The sequence below is a fragment of the Salvelinus namaycush genome, chromosome 21, assembly GCF_016432855.1.
Source record: "Salvelinus namaycush isolate Seneca chromosome 21, SaNama_1.0, whole genome shotgun sequence".
NCBI classification, from domain to species: domain Eukaryota; kingdom Metazoa; phylum Chordata; class Actinopteri; order Salmoniformes; family Salmonidae; genus Salvelinus; species Salvelinus namaycush.
This window is the reverse complement of record NC_052327.1, coordinates 24,649,699-24,665,265: the sequence shown is the minus strand read 5'-3', so window position 1 is coordinate 24,665,265 and position 15,567 is coordinate 24,649,699. Positions and strand designations below refer to the sequence as shown.

Sequence of the window (15,567 nt, the reverse complement as noted above, 5' to 3'; positions counted from 1 at the left end):
CCTGGATGGCAGCACTACACCCCTGCTCCCCACCCCCAGCCTGCTGGCCTTGCTTCCCCCCCAGCTGTCCCCGGAGCTCCATGGGCTGCAGGAGGCTGTTCTGGGCTTCCCTCTGCTGCAGAAGAGGGTGAGGGAGCTGATCACTCGGGCTAGGGCCACTGAACAGGAGAGACAGGACCGACGCAACCTCACACTACGCCCCCTGGAGGCCCTGCGCTGCAGGTGAGAAGAGATACATACAGTATATTACCGTTTTTTTATCGCTTTGGTGCAATTTTCACAAGTATGTGGTAAATCCCAGCTCTTAGTAGAAAACTCAAAACAGATCATCATAAAGGCACTTGTTTCAAAACTCTAAGCACATTTTCAGTTGACTAAGTAATATTTCTGTAAGCCCATTTGTGGGGAAAAACTAATTCTGATTGGCTGGCCCTGGCTCCCCAGTGGGTCAGCCTGGCTTCCAATTGGATGGGCCTATGCCCTACCAAGCCCACCTATGGCTGCGCCCCTGCCCAGTCATGTAAAATCCATAGATTAGGGCATAATTTATTTATTTCAATTGACTGATTTCCTTATATGAACTGTAACTCAACAAAATCTTTGAAATTGTTGCATGTTGCATTTATATTTGTGTACAGTATATACTCGCATGTACTACTATGATGATGACTATTATGATTTTACTTCACAGTAAGTGAAGATCTGAGATGTACTATATGTAACAAATCAAATCAAAGTTTATTGGTCGGGTACACAGATTAGCAGATGTTACAGCAGGTGCAGCGAAATGCTTGTGTTTCTGGTTCCTACAGTGCAGTAATACAATATCAATACAATACCAATATGCAAATTATTCAGAAAGTCTAAAACAAGAAAGAAATGCGTCCCCTATACAGTAAACATGTATCCAAAATGAAGTTGTAGGGGTCTTTTTGATGGGGGGGGGGGGGGGGGGGTACAATACAATACTGTAGTACAATACAATCTGACTTGCCTAGTTAAAAAAAGGTTATATTAAAAAAAGTACAATACAATACTGTAAAATACAGTACACAATTACAGTAAAGGTGGAAGATGTACATATGATTTCCATCCCGCATGGGCGTACCACCCTCAGTCAGGCCATAGATAAGGCATGCAGTGATTTCAACCCAGACCTATGTCAGGCTTGGATTCGCCATACCAAAAGGTTTTTCCCCAGGTGCATGAACAATGGGTATACTTACTGCAATTTCCATGAGAACATATGGCTAAATGCTCAAGACAGGCTTGATGCAAACTAGTGCCTGCTAAACATTGTTTCTTTTATTTCATTTGATTACATTGTGAAAGATACTGTGCATTCGGAAAGTATTCAGAGCCCTTGACTTGTTCCACATTTTACTAAGTTAGAGCCTTATTCTCCCGGGCTCCTGAGTGGCGCAGCGGTCTAAGGCACCTAAGGGACCTAAGGGACTCTCAGACCATGAGAAACAAGATTCTCTGGTCTGATGAAACCAAGATTGAACTCTTTGGCCTGAATGCCAAGTGTCACGTCTGGAGGAAACCTTGCACCATCCCTACGGTGAAGCATGGTGGAGCAAGCATCATGCTGTGGGGATGTTTTTCAGGGGCAGGGAGACTAGTCAGGATCGACGGAAAGATGGACGGAGCAAAGTATAGAGAGATCCTTGATGAAAACCTGCTCTAGAGCGCTCAGGACCTCAGACTGGGGCAAAGGTTCACCTTCCAACAGGACAATGAACCCTAAGCACACAGCCAAGACAACGCAGGAGTGGCTTTGGGATACGTTTCTGAATGTCCTTGAGTGGCCCAACCAGAGCCTGGACTTGAACCAGATCGAACATCTCTGGAGAGACCCTAGCTGTTCCCATCCAACCTGACGGAGCTTGAGAGGATCTGCAGAGAAGAATGGGAGAAACTCCCCAAATACAGCTTGTAGTGTCATACCCAAGAAGACTCAAGGTTGTAATTGCTGCCAAAGGTGATTCAACAAAGTACTGAGTAAAGGGTCTTTTTACTTATGTAAATGTAATATTTCAATTTTGTTTTTGTTTATAAATTTGCAAAAAATCTAAAAAACCTGTTTTAGCTTTGTTATTATGGGGTATTGTGTGTAGCTTGAAGGGGGGGGGGGAACGATTTAATCCATTTTAGAATAAGGTTGTAACGTAACAAAATGTGGAAAAAGTGAAGGGGTCTGAATACTTTCCAAATGCTCTGTATCTTCAATGACCACACCTTTGATCACATGGGATAGAAATAATGAAATTTGATGTTAAGTCAATTATTATTTATTTAACCTTTATTTGATCAGGGAGTCATACTGATACCAAGGTCTCCTTTACAGATGAGCCCTGAATTACATAAATTCCAGAAAATACACACTTCAAAATATAAATACAAAATGCAAGCAGAAAGAAAAACACAGTCATAAACAAACAAACACATTCATCATAAAATAAAGTTCTCAATCAGCTTTCTGAATTTCCCTAGATGCATGAGAACATCAAATTTAAGAACATTTCAACGATTGTTCCACAAATAAGGTGCAAGAAAACTTAAAGCTGATTTATCTAACTCAGTGGAGACCAAAGGAATTTCCAGAGTTAACTATACCTGAGACCAGTTGTGGTAACTCGTATGTCTAAAGTTTAGTAATGATGTTAGGTACAGTGTGACTTTTTGTAAAAGGGCTTCATAAATGAAAACATAGCAATGTATCAACCTACGTGACATCAAAGAAGGCCAAACAACTTTCTGGTAGAGAATGCTGTGACGAGTACTAAACCTGTTGCCCGTAATAAAGCGCAGTGCGCTATGAGAAACTGCATCTAATGCCTTTAATGAAGTGGCAGCTGTGTTCATATAGATGATGTCGCCATAGTCTAGGACCGATAGGAACGTCTACTGAATAATCTGCATTCTACTATTTAGCGAGAGGCAGGACCTATTTCTATAGAAGAAGCCCATTTGTATTCTCAGCTTCTTAACTCATCAATATGCTTTTCAAAGGACAGATTTTCATCTATCCAGATGCCCGGATATTTAAAAGCACGGACACGATCAATATGGCCACCACCAATACATATGCTTAAATCAGTCTTATTTTTATGCGCTTTATTGAACAACATATACTTAGTTTTACCTGCATTCAGTACTAATTTCATGCCAATAAAGTTTTCCTGTAATACAATGAAGGCAGATTGTAGTTCAGAGCCTGGTCAACCGTGGGGGCAGTAGCATACACAACAGTATCATCGGCATACAAGTGCAGGTAAAACATTTTGACAGACAAGTCGATATTGTTATTGTTAACAGTAAAAAGTACGACCCCTGCGGGACACCTTTCGTAATATCCAGGAAACCTGATTTAACACCATCAGTAGACATACAGTGCATTCAGAAAGTATTCAGACCTCTTGACTTTTTCCACATTTTGTTTTACGTTACAGCCTTATTCTAAAAATTCTGAAATTTCCAAAAAGAAACTGAAATATCACATTTTCATAAGTATTCAGACCCTTTACTCAGTACTTTGTTGAAGCACCTTTGGCAGCGATTACAGACTCAAATCTTAGGTATGACGCTACAATCAATCAATCAATCAAATGTATTTATAAAGCCCTTTTTAAATCAGCAGATGTCACAAAGTGCTATACAGAAACCCAGCCTAAACCCCAAACAGCACGCAATGCAGATGTAAAAGCATGGTGGCTAGGAAAAACTCCCTAGAAAGGCAGGAATCTAGGAAGAAACCTAGAGAGCAACCAGGCTCTGAGGGGTGGCAAGTCCTCTTCTGGCTGTGACAGGTGGAGATTATAAGAGTACATGGCCATTTAAGGCCAGATTGTTCTTCAAGATGATCACAGTGGTTGTAGAGGGTGCAACAGGTCAGTACCTCAGGAGGAAATGTCAGTTGGCTTTTCATAGCCGAGCATTCAGAGGTCGAGACAGAAGGTGCGGTAGAGAGAGAGAGTAGAAAATAGCAGGTCCGGAACAAGGTAGCACGTCCGGTGAACAGGTCAGGGTTCCCTAGCCACAGTCAGAACAGTTTAAACTGGAGCAGCAGCACAGCCAGGTGGACTGGGGACAGCCAGGAGTCATCAAGCCAGGTAGTCCTGAGGAATTATCCTAGGGCTCAGGTCCCCTGGGAGGGAGATAGGGAGAGAGAGAGAACTAGAGGGAGGATACTTAAATTCACACAGGACACCAGATAAGACAGGAGAATTACACCAGATATAACTGACTGACCCTAGACATAGACAATTGCAGCATAGATACTGGAGACTGGAACAGGGGTGGGTCGGGGGACACTGTCTGCCCCGTCCGACAATACCCCTGGACAGGGCCAACCAGGCAGGATATAACCCTACCGACTTTGCCAAAGCACAGTCCCCACACCACTAGAGGGATATCAACAGACCACCAACTTACTACCCTGAGACAAGGCTGAGTATAGCCCACAAAGATCTCCTCCAGCACACGAGCCTGAGATGGTGCAAAACCGGACAGGAAGATCACATCTGTGACTCAACCCACTCAAGTGACGCACCCCTCCTAGGGACAGCATGGAAGAGCACTAGTAAACCAGTGACTCAGCCCTCGTAATAGGGTCAGAGGCAGAGAATCCCAGTGGAGAGAGGAGAGCCGGTTAGGCAGAGATAGCAAGGGCAGGTCGTCGCTCCAGTGCCTTGCCGTTTACCATCGCACCCCTGGGCCAGACTACACTCAATCATAGGATCTACTGAAGAGATGAGTCTTCAGTAAGGACTTGAAGGTCGAGACCGAGTCTGCGTCTCTCACATGGATAGACAGATAATTCCATAAAAATGGAGCTCTATAGGAGAAGGACCTGCCTCCAGCTGTTTGCTTAGAAATTCTAGGGACAATAAGGAGGCCTGCGTCTTGTGACCGTAGCATACGTGTAGGTATGTACGGCATGACCAATCCGGAGACAGGTAGGAGCAAGCCCATGTAATGCTTTGTAGGTTAGCAGTAAAACCTTGAAATCAGCCCTGGCCTTAACAGGAAGCCAAATGTAGAGGCTAGCACTGGAGTAATGTGTTTAAATTTGGGGGTTTTAGTCAGGATTCTAGCAGCCGTGTTTAGCACTAGCTGAAATGTATTTAGTGCTTCATCCGGGTATCCGGAGAGTAGAGCATTGCAGTAGTCTAATCTAGACGTGACAAAAGCATCGATCAGCTTTTCTGCATAATTTTTTGACAAAAAGTTTCAGATTTTTGCAATGTTACGAAGATGGAAAAAAGCTGTCCTTGAAATATTCTTGATAAGAGAGAGAGATCAGTGTCGAGAGTAACGCAGTAGTCCTTCACAGTTTTATTTGAGACGACTGTACAATTGTCAGATCCAACAGCAGATCTCTTTGTTTGTTGGGACCTAGAACTAGCATCTCTGTTTTGTCCAAGTTTAAAAGTAAAACATGTGCCGCCATCCACTTCCTTATGTCTGAAACACAGGCTTCCAGGGAGGGCAATTTTGGGGCTTCACCATGTGTCATCGAAATGTAGTATCATGACTACTTTCATTAATCTGATGACTGTTATTTATTTAATCCACTAACTATGTTTAATTGTTACCCAATTCAATTAATCATGTAACAATGAACTAATTAGGATTTGGGGTACCACAGAATAGGTTGTTTAAAGAGTTACCATCTCCCAAATTAAACTCTATAAAGGTATATACTGTATCTATTTCATCGATAAACAGCCATTTTATTAATCATTACCTCTTATCATATCATCATTCTGAACAGTCATCTTATTAATCATTGCCTCTTACCATATCATCATTCTGAACAGTCATCTTATTAATCATTACCTCTTACCATATCATCATTCTGAACAGTCTTCTTATTAATCATTACCTCTTACCATATCATCATTCTGAACAGTCATCTTATTAATCATTACCTCTTACCATATCATCATTCTGAACAGCCATCTTATTAATCATTACCTCTTACCATATCATCATTCTGAACAGCCATCTTATTAATCATTACCTCTTATCATATCATCATTCTGAACAGTCGTAACCTCATGCATCTGCAAAAACCCCAGCCTTGCTCATGATTCAGCACTACACAAATTGGTTTAATTGTTTAATTACTAGCTAACTAAATAATAACAGGATAACAAACACACTTGATACATGAGAAATAAGTCCCTAGAGGACTGACACAATATGGCATTTTACCCAACAACGTGGAGAGAGAGAGAGAGAGAGAGAGAGAGAGAGAGAGAGAGAGAGAGAGAAAAAGACACTTATCGTCAATACATTTCAGAATTATTTTCACATTAATCATATAGTTTGCACACAAACCGCAGCCCGTTTGGAATAAGAAATCATGAATGTATTTGCGTGTGGGTGTCTTTGTCCATCGTGTAGTCCTGAACAGAACTACAGAGTTCACCCTTCCATTACGCAAGGTTAAATGAATATCCTCAGTTAGGTGGTTAACCGATTTTTGTACTCCAACATTCATCAGGCTTGAGCCATGTTTCAGTTAGGCCAATGACATCAAGATTATGATCAGTGATTAGTTCATTGACTATGATTGCAATGGAAGTGAGGGATCTAACATTAAGTAACCCTATTTTGAGATCTCTTTCAATAATGACAGGAATGGAGGAGGTCTTTATTCCAGTGAGATTGCTAAGGCAAACACCGCCATGTTTTGTTTTGCTCAACCTAGATCGAGGCACAGACACGGTCTCAATGGGGATAGCTGAGCTGACTACACTGACTGGGCTAGTGGCAGACTCCACTAAGCTGGCAGGTTGGCTAACAGCCTGCTGCCTGGCCTGCACCCTATCTCATTGTGGAGTTAGAGGCCTGTCTATGTTCATAGATAAGATGAGAGCAACCCTCCAGCTAGGATGGAGTCCATCACTCCTCAGCATGCCAGGCTTGGTCGTGTTTGTGGGTGAGTCCCAGAAAGAGGGCCAATTATCTACAAATTCTATATTTTGGGAGGGGCAGAAAACAGTTTCCAACTAGCGATTGAGTTGTGAGACTCTGCTGGAGAGCTCATCACTCCCCCTACAAGCTTGGCACACCTGTATTTTGGGAGTGTCTGCAAGGTTCTCTCATCTCCACAGAGGAACTCTAGAGCTCTGTCAGAGTGACCATGGGTTCTTGGTCACCTCCCTGACCAAGGCCCTTCTCCCATGATTGCTCAGTTCGGCCGGGGGCCAGCTCTGTGCCTCAGTTCTGTGCCTCGCAGCTCTACGAACAATTCCCTCAACCTCATGGCTTGGTTTTTGCTCTGACATGCACTGTCAACTGTGGGACCTTATATAGACAGGTGTGTGCCTTTCAAAATCATGTCCAGTCAGTTAAATTTACCACAGGTGACTCCAATCAAGTTGTAGAAATCTCAAGGATGATCAATGGATAGCAAAGGGTCTTTACTTATGTAAATAAGGTATTTCTGTTTTTAGTAAAAAATTTGAAAAACCTGTTTTCGCTTCGTCATTATGGGGTATTGTGTGTAGATTGCAGAGAAAAAAAACATTTAATACATTTTAGAATAACACTGTAACGTAACAAAATGTGCAAAAAGTCAAGGCCGAAGGCACTGTACATTGAATTCAATCTGTCAAATAATTTTTAAACCAATTACATGCAGCCTGGTCTTGGCCAATTGAGGAAAGCCTATCAATTAGCAGTGAGTGATCAACAGTATCGAAAGCCTTTGACAGGTCAATGAAGAAGGCAGCGCAATGTTGCCTTTTATCCATACAGTTAACGACATCATTTATAACTACGGATGCAGCAGGGATAGTGCTATGACCTGGTCTAAAACCCGACTGATGTACATTTAGAATACGTTTTCAAAAATAAGATCTTAGCTGAGAATGAATAAAAGATTGAAATATTTTAGCTAGACAAGAACGTTTAGAAATAGGTCGGTAATAAGGGTCACCACCTTTTGTGAAGGGGGAGTACATGGGCCGCCTTCCAAACCAGTACCAGATATAATTGTCAGGTTAAAAATATGGGTTAATGATTCAGCAATCAGGGGGGCAGAGAACTGCAGCAAAAATGGATCAAGCATATCAGCCCCAGTGGATTTTTTAACATCAGTTTTAAGAAGTTATCTAGCACATCAAGGATAGTAAATTGTTGAAATGAAAACAAACAAAGGGGTTAACCATCGAGTCAGCTAGAGGCTAGCAGAGGGAAGAGCATTCGATTGACTGACCAGTGTAATGTATAGTGGGTAGTGCAAGTGTATTGCCTAATGTGAAAACAGTGTTATGAATGCACAACTAAAGGCTTTAAAACATGTAAGACTGACTGCGTTACAAGTGTTACCAGTTTGGAGTTTTGTACTAAGATTTTTTCTAAATTCACCAAAGAGATAAAAAAAAAAAAAAAAAAAACGTATACTGCAGCCTTCAAGCTGTTCTAATATATTGAATCCAATCACTGATAACGCAGTTGGAATATTGATATTAAGATGAAATGGTATTAATTGCAATGCAACAGCCGCATGCTGTAATGACTGCTGCAGTACATCATGCTACGTGTGTGTACAGGTACCTGCGTCTGTCTGAGAGTAACATCAGAACTCTGCTCCAGCAGTGTAAGGACAGTGGCATCGATATGGACATCCATCCTCATATGAAAGACTCTGACATTGATATCAGCAAGCTATTCAAGGACTCTCCCCCTCCATCCCCAAGATGAGATACAGACACAGATAGACACACATAAATCATGAACACACACATGATAAATACATTATTGTAAAGTTCAACGCGTACAGCCTCATAACTGTGATCTGTCCTTTATATCTTCAAAAACAAAATACTTGAAATGTGTTTTCTTTTTTTGCTGTGTCTAAAATAAAAGCTATCCAAATTCATTTACAAATTCAACGAGTCAAGTCAGGGGTGAAAAAAACTCAACTTTACCAGAGATACTGTATATAATGACGAGATGGTCTTGTCTCCACCCTAACAATGAGAGTCGTTGAACCAAAGGCAGTTTATCATGGTATTCCCATGTGGACAGATTTTGACAGGCATGAACCTCTCGCTTCACCGCTTCCTCTAGCTTGACTCAAACCTAACTTGTAAGTGCATGGTAAAATGTGACAGAATATGCAGTGTTTCCATTAGGCCACTAGAGGAAGCTGGTGAAGCAGCAGAGTGGTGGATCATCACCTGTCGGTCTCTGTCTGTCGGTCTCCTCACATCATAGACCATTTCCAGCCTGAGCAGCTCCCATTGGCCCATCTGGATGGTCATCTATTGGCATAATCACAAACTACAGGAAATAGGCTTTCTTTTCTATTCGAAAGCGATGTTAACAACCACACTTGTACATTTTTCTCACATTCTTTAACTATCATCTCCTGGTATTTTGAGGTTCTTTGTTACATAGACATGTAAAATCTAGCAATGATTATTTCAACAAATTAAGGGCAAACAAACTTCAGTTCAATTAATAGAGCTTTATTAAATCATACAGCAGATAAAAAAACATTAAGGCAGACTAGCTGTGAGCAATAGTTGCATGATGGGAAGTAATAATTAAATTCAAGGCTGATCTGTTAATATAAAAAATGTAACATTATAAAGCCAGACAGAAAACCAAAAGCTGCTGGTATGAACCCAAAGATGAAAACACCATACTTATTTCAACTGGGTGTATTATGGCTGCTTTCGAGCTGTCCAAGCGATTCAATGCAATGATGGACAGGAACTGTGTGTGTGTGTGGCAAGTTAGCGTTTTTCGTCATGAATCTTGTTCTGGAGGCAGCTCTGCAGTGGTCACTAGCTGGCACAGTCACAAAGTCATAAAATCAGATTTTAAACCTAACCCTAACCTTAACCACACTGCTAACCCTTATGCCTAACCCTAACCTTAACCACACTGCTAACCCTTATGCCTAACACTAACCTTAACCACACTGCTAACCCTTATGCCTAACCCTAACCTTAACCACACTGCTAACCCTTATGCCTAACACTAACCTTAACCACACTGCTAACCCTTATGCCTAACACTAACCTTAACCACACTGCTAACCCTTATGCCTAACACTAACCTTAGCCACACTGCTAACCCTTATGCCTAACACTAACCTTAACCACACTGCTAACCCTTATGCCTAACACTAACCTTAACCACACTGCTAACCCTTATGCCTAACACTAACCTTAACCACACTGCTAACCCTTATGCCTAACACTAACCTTAACCACACTGCTAACCCTTATGCCTAACACTAACCTTAACAACACTGCTAACCCTTATGCCTAACACTAACCTTAACAACACTGCTAACCCTTATGCCTAACACTAACCTTAACCACACTGCTAACCCTTATGCCTAACACTAACCTTACATTAAGACCAAAAATAATTTGATTTTTTTTCTTCTTCAATATAGACAATTTTGACTTTGCAGCTGGCCTATCAAAGGGGAAATTGCTCAGTTCTGCCTCCAGGACAAAGACTCATGACAAAAGTCAACCTGCGCGTGCGTGTGTGTCTGTGTGTGCGTGCGTGCATGCTGACAGGACTGTCTCATAAACATAGTTATGGGTAAGTCAGTAAAGTGCAGATATTTACCTTTTGAAGGTAGAAAGAATTTCATTACAGTCTTCAAAATAAATTGCCTGCTGTTTGATCCTCTGTGGTTCTCTACTCTTACCTGACCAAATGAGTAGGGAAGAATCTGTGAACATCGTCACGTAGTTACTAGAGGTGAGGGACATTTGTTTGAGTCAACGTTTCATTGCACCATGATTGATCTAAACATAATTTCTAAACAAATTCCATTGAATCAAACAAATAAAATCGATACATTTAAAAGGACAATACATACTGTAGGTAAGACATTTGGTTGTTTTTCCCCAACTTAGGTAAGGAGCAATATGATTGCCTTCTTACATTAAGCTGAACTTGGATCCAGATGACAGCCTCTTTCTCTGTGTCATGTAAGACAATGCCTGAGAAGGCAACATGGTTTGTCCCCTGGAGAGCCCATCCTCCAGAAACCTCTTACACTGACACAATAAAATAACAACTAATTGGTTAAGATATGTAAGGAGATACAAGCCCATTGGATGGAAGGATGAGCAGTTAACAGAAATGGGGTCACAAAAAGGACAAAACATCTCCAAAGTCAACCCCAGATCTGCCACTGGACCTACTATTGCAAACAGAGTCTGACTGTGGACTGCTTCTCTTGCAACACTGAAAAAGCAAATACCTAACAAAAGTAAAGAACGGATGGATCTTGGAAGTATCTAGAAGGCCGCATTACTAGTGTCATTGCTGAGGTGCTGTGCCATGACAAGGAAGTATATACTGTAGGCGTGTTATAGTGTAAGGAGTAAGGAAGAGAGACACAGGAAGTGGGTGAAAAGCAGGAAAAACTCTTCCCAGTCTTAATCCGCCAACCCAAAACCCCCACCCCACTGTCCTACTGGTCCAGAGAGAGTCCCAGAGCCCTTCACTCCATTTTCTTGGTCCATTCCATGTCATCACTCCGAGGCGTGTGACCTGTCACTCTCTCTATCAACCTCTCCATCCTCCGCCAGAAGCCCACCTTGTCCAGAGGGTAGTTCAACCACCCTGAGAAAGAGAGGGACGGAGGGGGGGGGGGATGAAAAGAGAGCGAGGGTATTGGGAAGAAATACATCAGGCAAGTTAACAAAAGGAAGATATCAAATGAAACATGCACACATCCCCCACACCACACTGTGTTCCAGGCAGCAGCAGATACAGAAGCTCTCAGAGGATCTTTGCTCCCTGCGGAGAGGAAGGAGATCTGGCTTTGGCACCAGAGTAATGCACACACTTACAGTTATAAATATGTACCGCATCTCCACACACCATACATCACACAGGGCCTGCTGAACTCAAATACCTCACATCCACCATCCACCCTGAGCCATGCTATAGAATCAGACACCCACTCCCAGGAGGGTTAGACATCAAATACGTTTTTAGTATTACACATACACGGGAAGGAAGAGAGCGAACGCACGTGGTTGTACACACACGCAAACCCACGCTCACACACACGCTCACACACACGCTCACACACACACACACACACACACACACACACACACACACACACACACACACACACACACACACACACACACACACACACACACACACACACACACACACACACACACACACACACACACCTGAACACTTTATTTGGATCCACAAAGATACTGGAAGCAATGTAGGAATTGCCACACATACACACACACAGATATACAGTATTGATAGAGAAATACACATTCAGGGATACAGTATATATAAGGACTGTGTGCACACACATCAAACAGCCTATAGAGATCCATACTGTACACACAGTACATACACATACAGTGAGGGCATACAGTGAGGGCATACAGTGTGGGCATACAGAGTAGAGTGTGTTGTGCATGCAGTGTGTCTGCGGTCCCTCTGTCCCTCTGGTGAACCTCTCTCTCCAAGAGGAGAGCAAAGCAGCTCCGTTTATTTGTTTGATTTCTCCTCTCTCTCCCCATGCAGGCCTATTTGTTAGCACTGACAGCAGGTTAGCATTAAATATACATGGAGATTGTCAGCCACTGGCACACAAAGGCAGGCGGCAGGCCGCGGGGACCCAGGCAGGTAAGGTGAAGGAGTGGGGACAGAGCTGTGGTGCTCCCCTGTGGCCGCTCCCCCCCTCCACTCTACTCATCACAGCCCCCCCCCCCCCCCCCCCCCCCCCCCCCCCCCCCCACTGAGGTTAGGGACTGAAGACGAGGGGAGGAGGGAGTGTCAGGAAGATTGTTCACACACACACACACACACACACACGCGTGCTCACGAACGCACACGCGTGCGCTCACACACGAACACCCCTCTACACACACACACACACATCTGTTTTCCATAGGGGGGCAGGGTGACGCACAAGCATCCTCTCTCCAGTGCACTCTCTCAGACCCACACTGAATACTCAATGTGGATCTCTTACTCGGGCCGATGCTTACAAACACACACATCATAACCAAACAGATTGCTTTTCCATGTTATTTATATCTACCACCACCTTTCAATGGAAGAAACCATTTGAAAATTCTTCTTGATTTATCGGTTTAGCCGTTAGCTCACCCGTGTTTAGTACGTTGTCATATGAACTTCTATGTTTTCTTCTAGTGGTAGGTCTAAGGGGGATAGCTTCTGTGAGCATGGAATGGTGCATGATATTGCAGTGTTCTTGGTAGGTGGATCCCTGCAATTTACCTATACTGTTCCACACTGCACTGCTGTAGAGGTCACTAATGTTTGATCAGTGACAATTCCTCTGCAAATATGATGCAGTGGCTTACTGTTAGTAGCCATGGTGATGCTGTGGTTACAGTAGGCGGTATGTCAGTAATGTGTTACAGTAGCCACGGTGATGCAGTAGTAAGTAGTATGTCAGTACTGTAAAGCACAGTACTGTGTATTACCTGTGGCTATGCAGTATTAATAAGTATATTAGTTCAGTATTGTACAGTACCTCTTAGGTAATATACAGAGTAGTGTATCCACTGAGTATACCAAACATTAGGAACACCTTCCTAATGTTGAGTTGCATCCCCCCTTTTGCCCTCAGAACAGGCTCAATTAGTCGGGGCGTGTCGAAAGCGTTCCACAGGGATGCTGGCCCATGTTGACCCCAATGCTTCCCACATTTGTGTCAAGTTGGCTGGATGTCCTTTGGGTGGTGGACCATTCTTGATACAGGGAACTGTAAAGCGTGAAAAACCCAGCAGAGTTGCAGTTCTTGACACAAACCAGTGCGCCTGGCACCTACTACCATACCCCGTTCAAATGCACATCAATATTTTGTCTTGCCCATTCACCCTCTGAATGGCACACATACACAATCCATGTCACAATTGTCTCAAGGCTTAAACATCCTTCTTTGACCTGTCTCCTCCCCTTCATCTACACTGATTGAAGTGACATCAATAAGGGATCATAGCTTTCACCTGGATTCACCTGGTCAGTCTATTTCATGGAAAGAGCAGGTGTTCTTAACGTTTTGTATCCTCAGTGTAGTACCTGAAGTGATAAAGTAGTAAGCGGTATGTCAGTACAGTATTGTATAGTACCTGTGGTGATGCAGTAGTAGGTCTCGTGAGGGGACACATGGTGGATGCGGTGGTGTTTCCGTGGTAACACCAGGTGACAGTCCTGCAGCAGCGTCACCCAGCGGGGAAGACCAAAGTAGGAGTGAGACCACTTATGGATCTGATTGGTCAACGTCACGAAGACTGCCAGTGCAAACACAAAGCACTGCCAGGGGTAGGTCTCTGCTAGGGCATCTGAGAGAGAGAGAGAGAGAGAGAGAGAGAGAGAGAGAGAGAGAGAGAGAGAGGGATTTGTTGTTGAGGGAGAGAATTGTGAGATTCATTGAAAATGACAAGGTGGTTTCAGTACATGAAGCATCTTCACATGTAAATGAGTAACAACCCAATTTATACTATTTAAGATATTCACTTGCAAGTATGAAACAGTATCATATTATCAGCATATTTTGGAGAACCAGTGTTGGTGAGATGACAAGAAAGTCTATAAAGTTGTGGTGGAGTCTGGTTTGTTTGGCTCCAATCTCATGGTGGTCTTGCATGTTCCTCCATGTCCCCCTCTCCACTCACCTTGACACTCAGTGGTGAGTCTTACTGTGACACGGCTCATGACAGGGTCAGTGACCTCCGGCTCGCTCCGAGCCACCCTGAAGCCCTGACATCATGTCTCTTGTAAAACACATCACCCTGTCATGGTCTGAGAGTAACCCGCGTCTGTCTATCTGTCTACAGCTCCACTCCGCGTTGTGTCACACACACATCCTTTATGGATGAGACCTTGTTCAGGTTGTAATGCATGGGTGTGTGTGTGTCCATCCCCTCTCTCTCTCTCACCTGGCTGGTACGTCAGGAACTTGTAGGCCATATGTGCCAGGGGCAGTATTGTGAGCATGCAGTTGTCCCCATTGGTCTCTATGAAGTCATGTCGAGTGATGGCTGTGGGGTCAATGTGGTGTTCCCGGAATGGGCGGATGAATGCCTGGAGAAAAAGAGAACAAGATAGAGGAGGAGGAGAGGTAGTTAGAGGAATATCATTATGATAATTCACTTACATCTGAATATTCAGTGTAATCCAATCATGTCAGACACAAGGTAAGATGGGCTATCAATTGCAGTCACAGACAGAGGTCTACCTAGCCTGTACATCCTCATTATCTGAAGGGCAACAAAATACCAAAGATTTCCCAAAACAATAAAATGGTCATCAGGTGTCGTTACTGGTTCAAATCCGGGTCGAAGGACCATGGCAAATATTTGAACTTGTGCAAGATTGGTATGGGTAGCTTTCACAGTGCTGTGTCCATTAAAACACAGTGCTGTGTCCATTAAAACACAGTTAAAACACAGAGTTGGAAACCTATTTTTCCCAGTCAGAGCTCGTTTTTTCCGAATTCCCAGTTGTCTTGAATGCACTGAAGTCAGAATTCTGAGATTTCCGAGTTCCCAGTTG

At 43.1% G+C, this 15,567-nt stretch overlaps 1 protein-coding gene across 3 annotated transcripts in view; it reads right to left on the bottom strand.

Moving 5' to 3' along the window:
• Positions 1–10,265: 10,265 nt before the first annotated feature.
• The window catches only part of si:ch211-212o1.2 (uncharacterized protein LOC492735 homolog), a 36,112-nt gene continuing 30,810 nt past the window's right edge, over positions 10,266–15,567 (bottom strand). For all 3 annotated transcript variants that reach the window (XM_039017437.1, XM_039017438.1, XM_039017439.1), the window contains 3 exons: positions 14,952–15,096; positions 14,142–14,354; positions 10,266–11,622 (listed from right to left, as the gene is read on the bottom strand). In XM_039017437.1, coding sequence (XP_038873365.1) covers positions 11,501–11,622; positions 14,142–14,354; positions 14,952–15,096 — 480 coding nt within the window. In that variant the 3' untranslated portion in view covers positions 10,266–11,500. The remainder of the gene's footprint in view (positions 11,623–14,141; positions 14,355–14,951; positions 15,097–15,567) is intronic.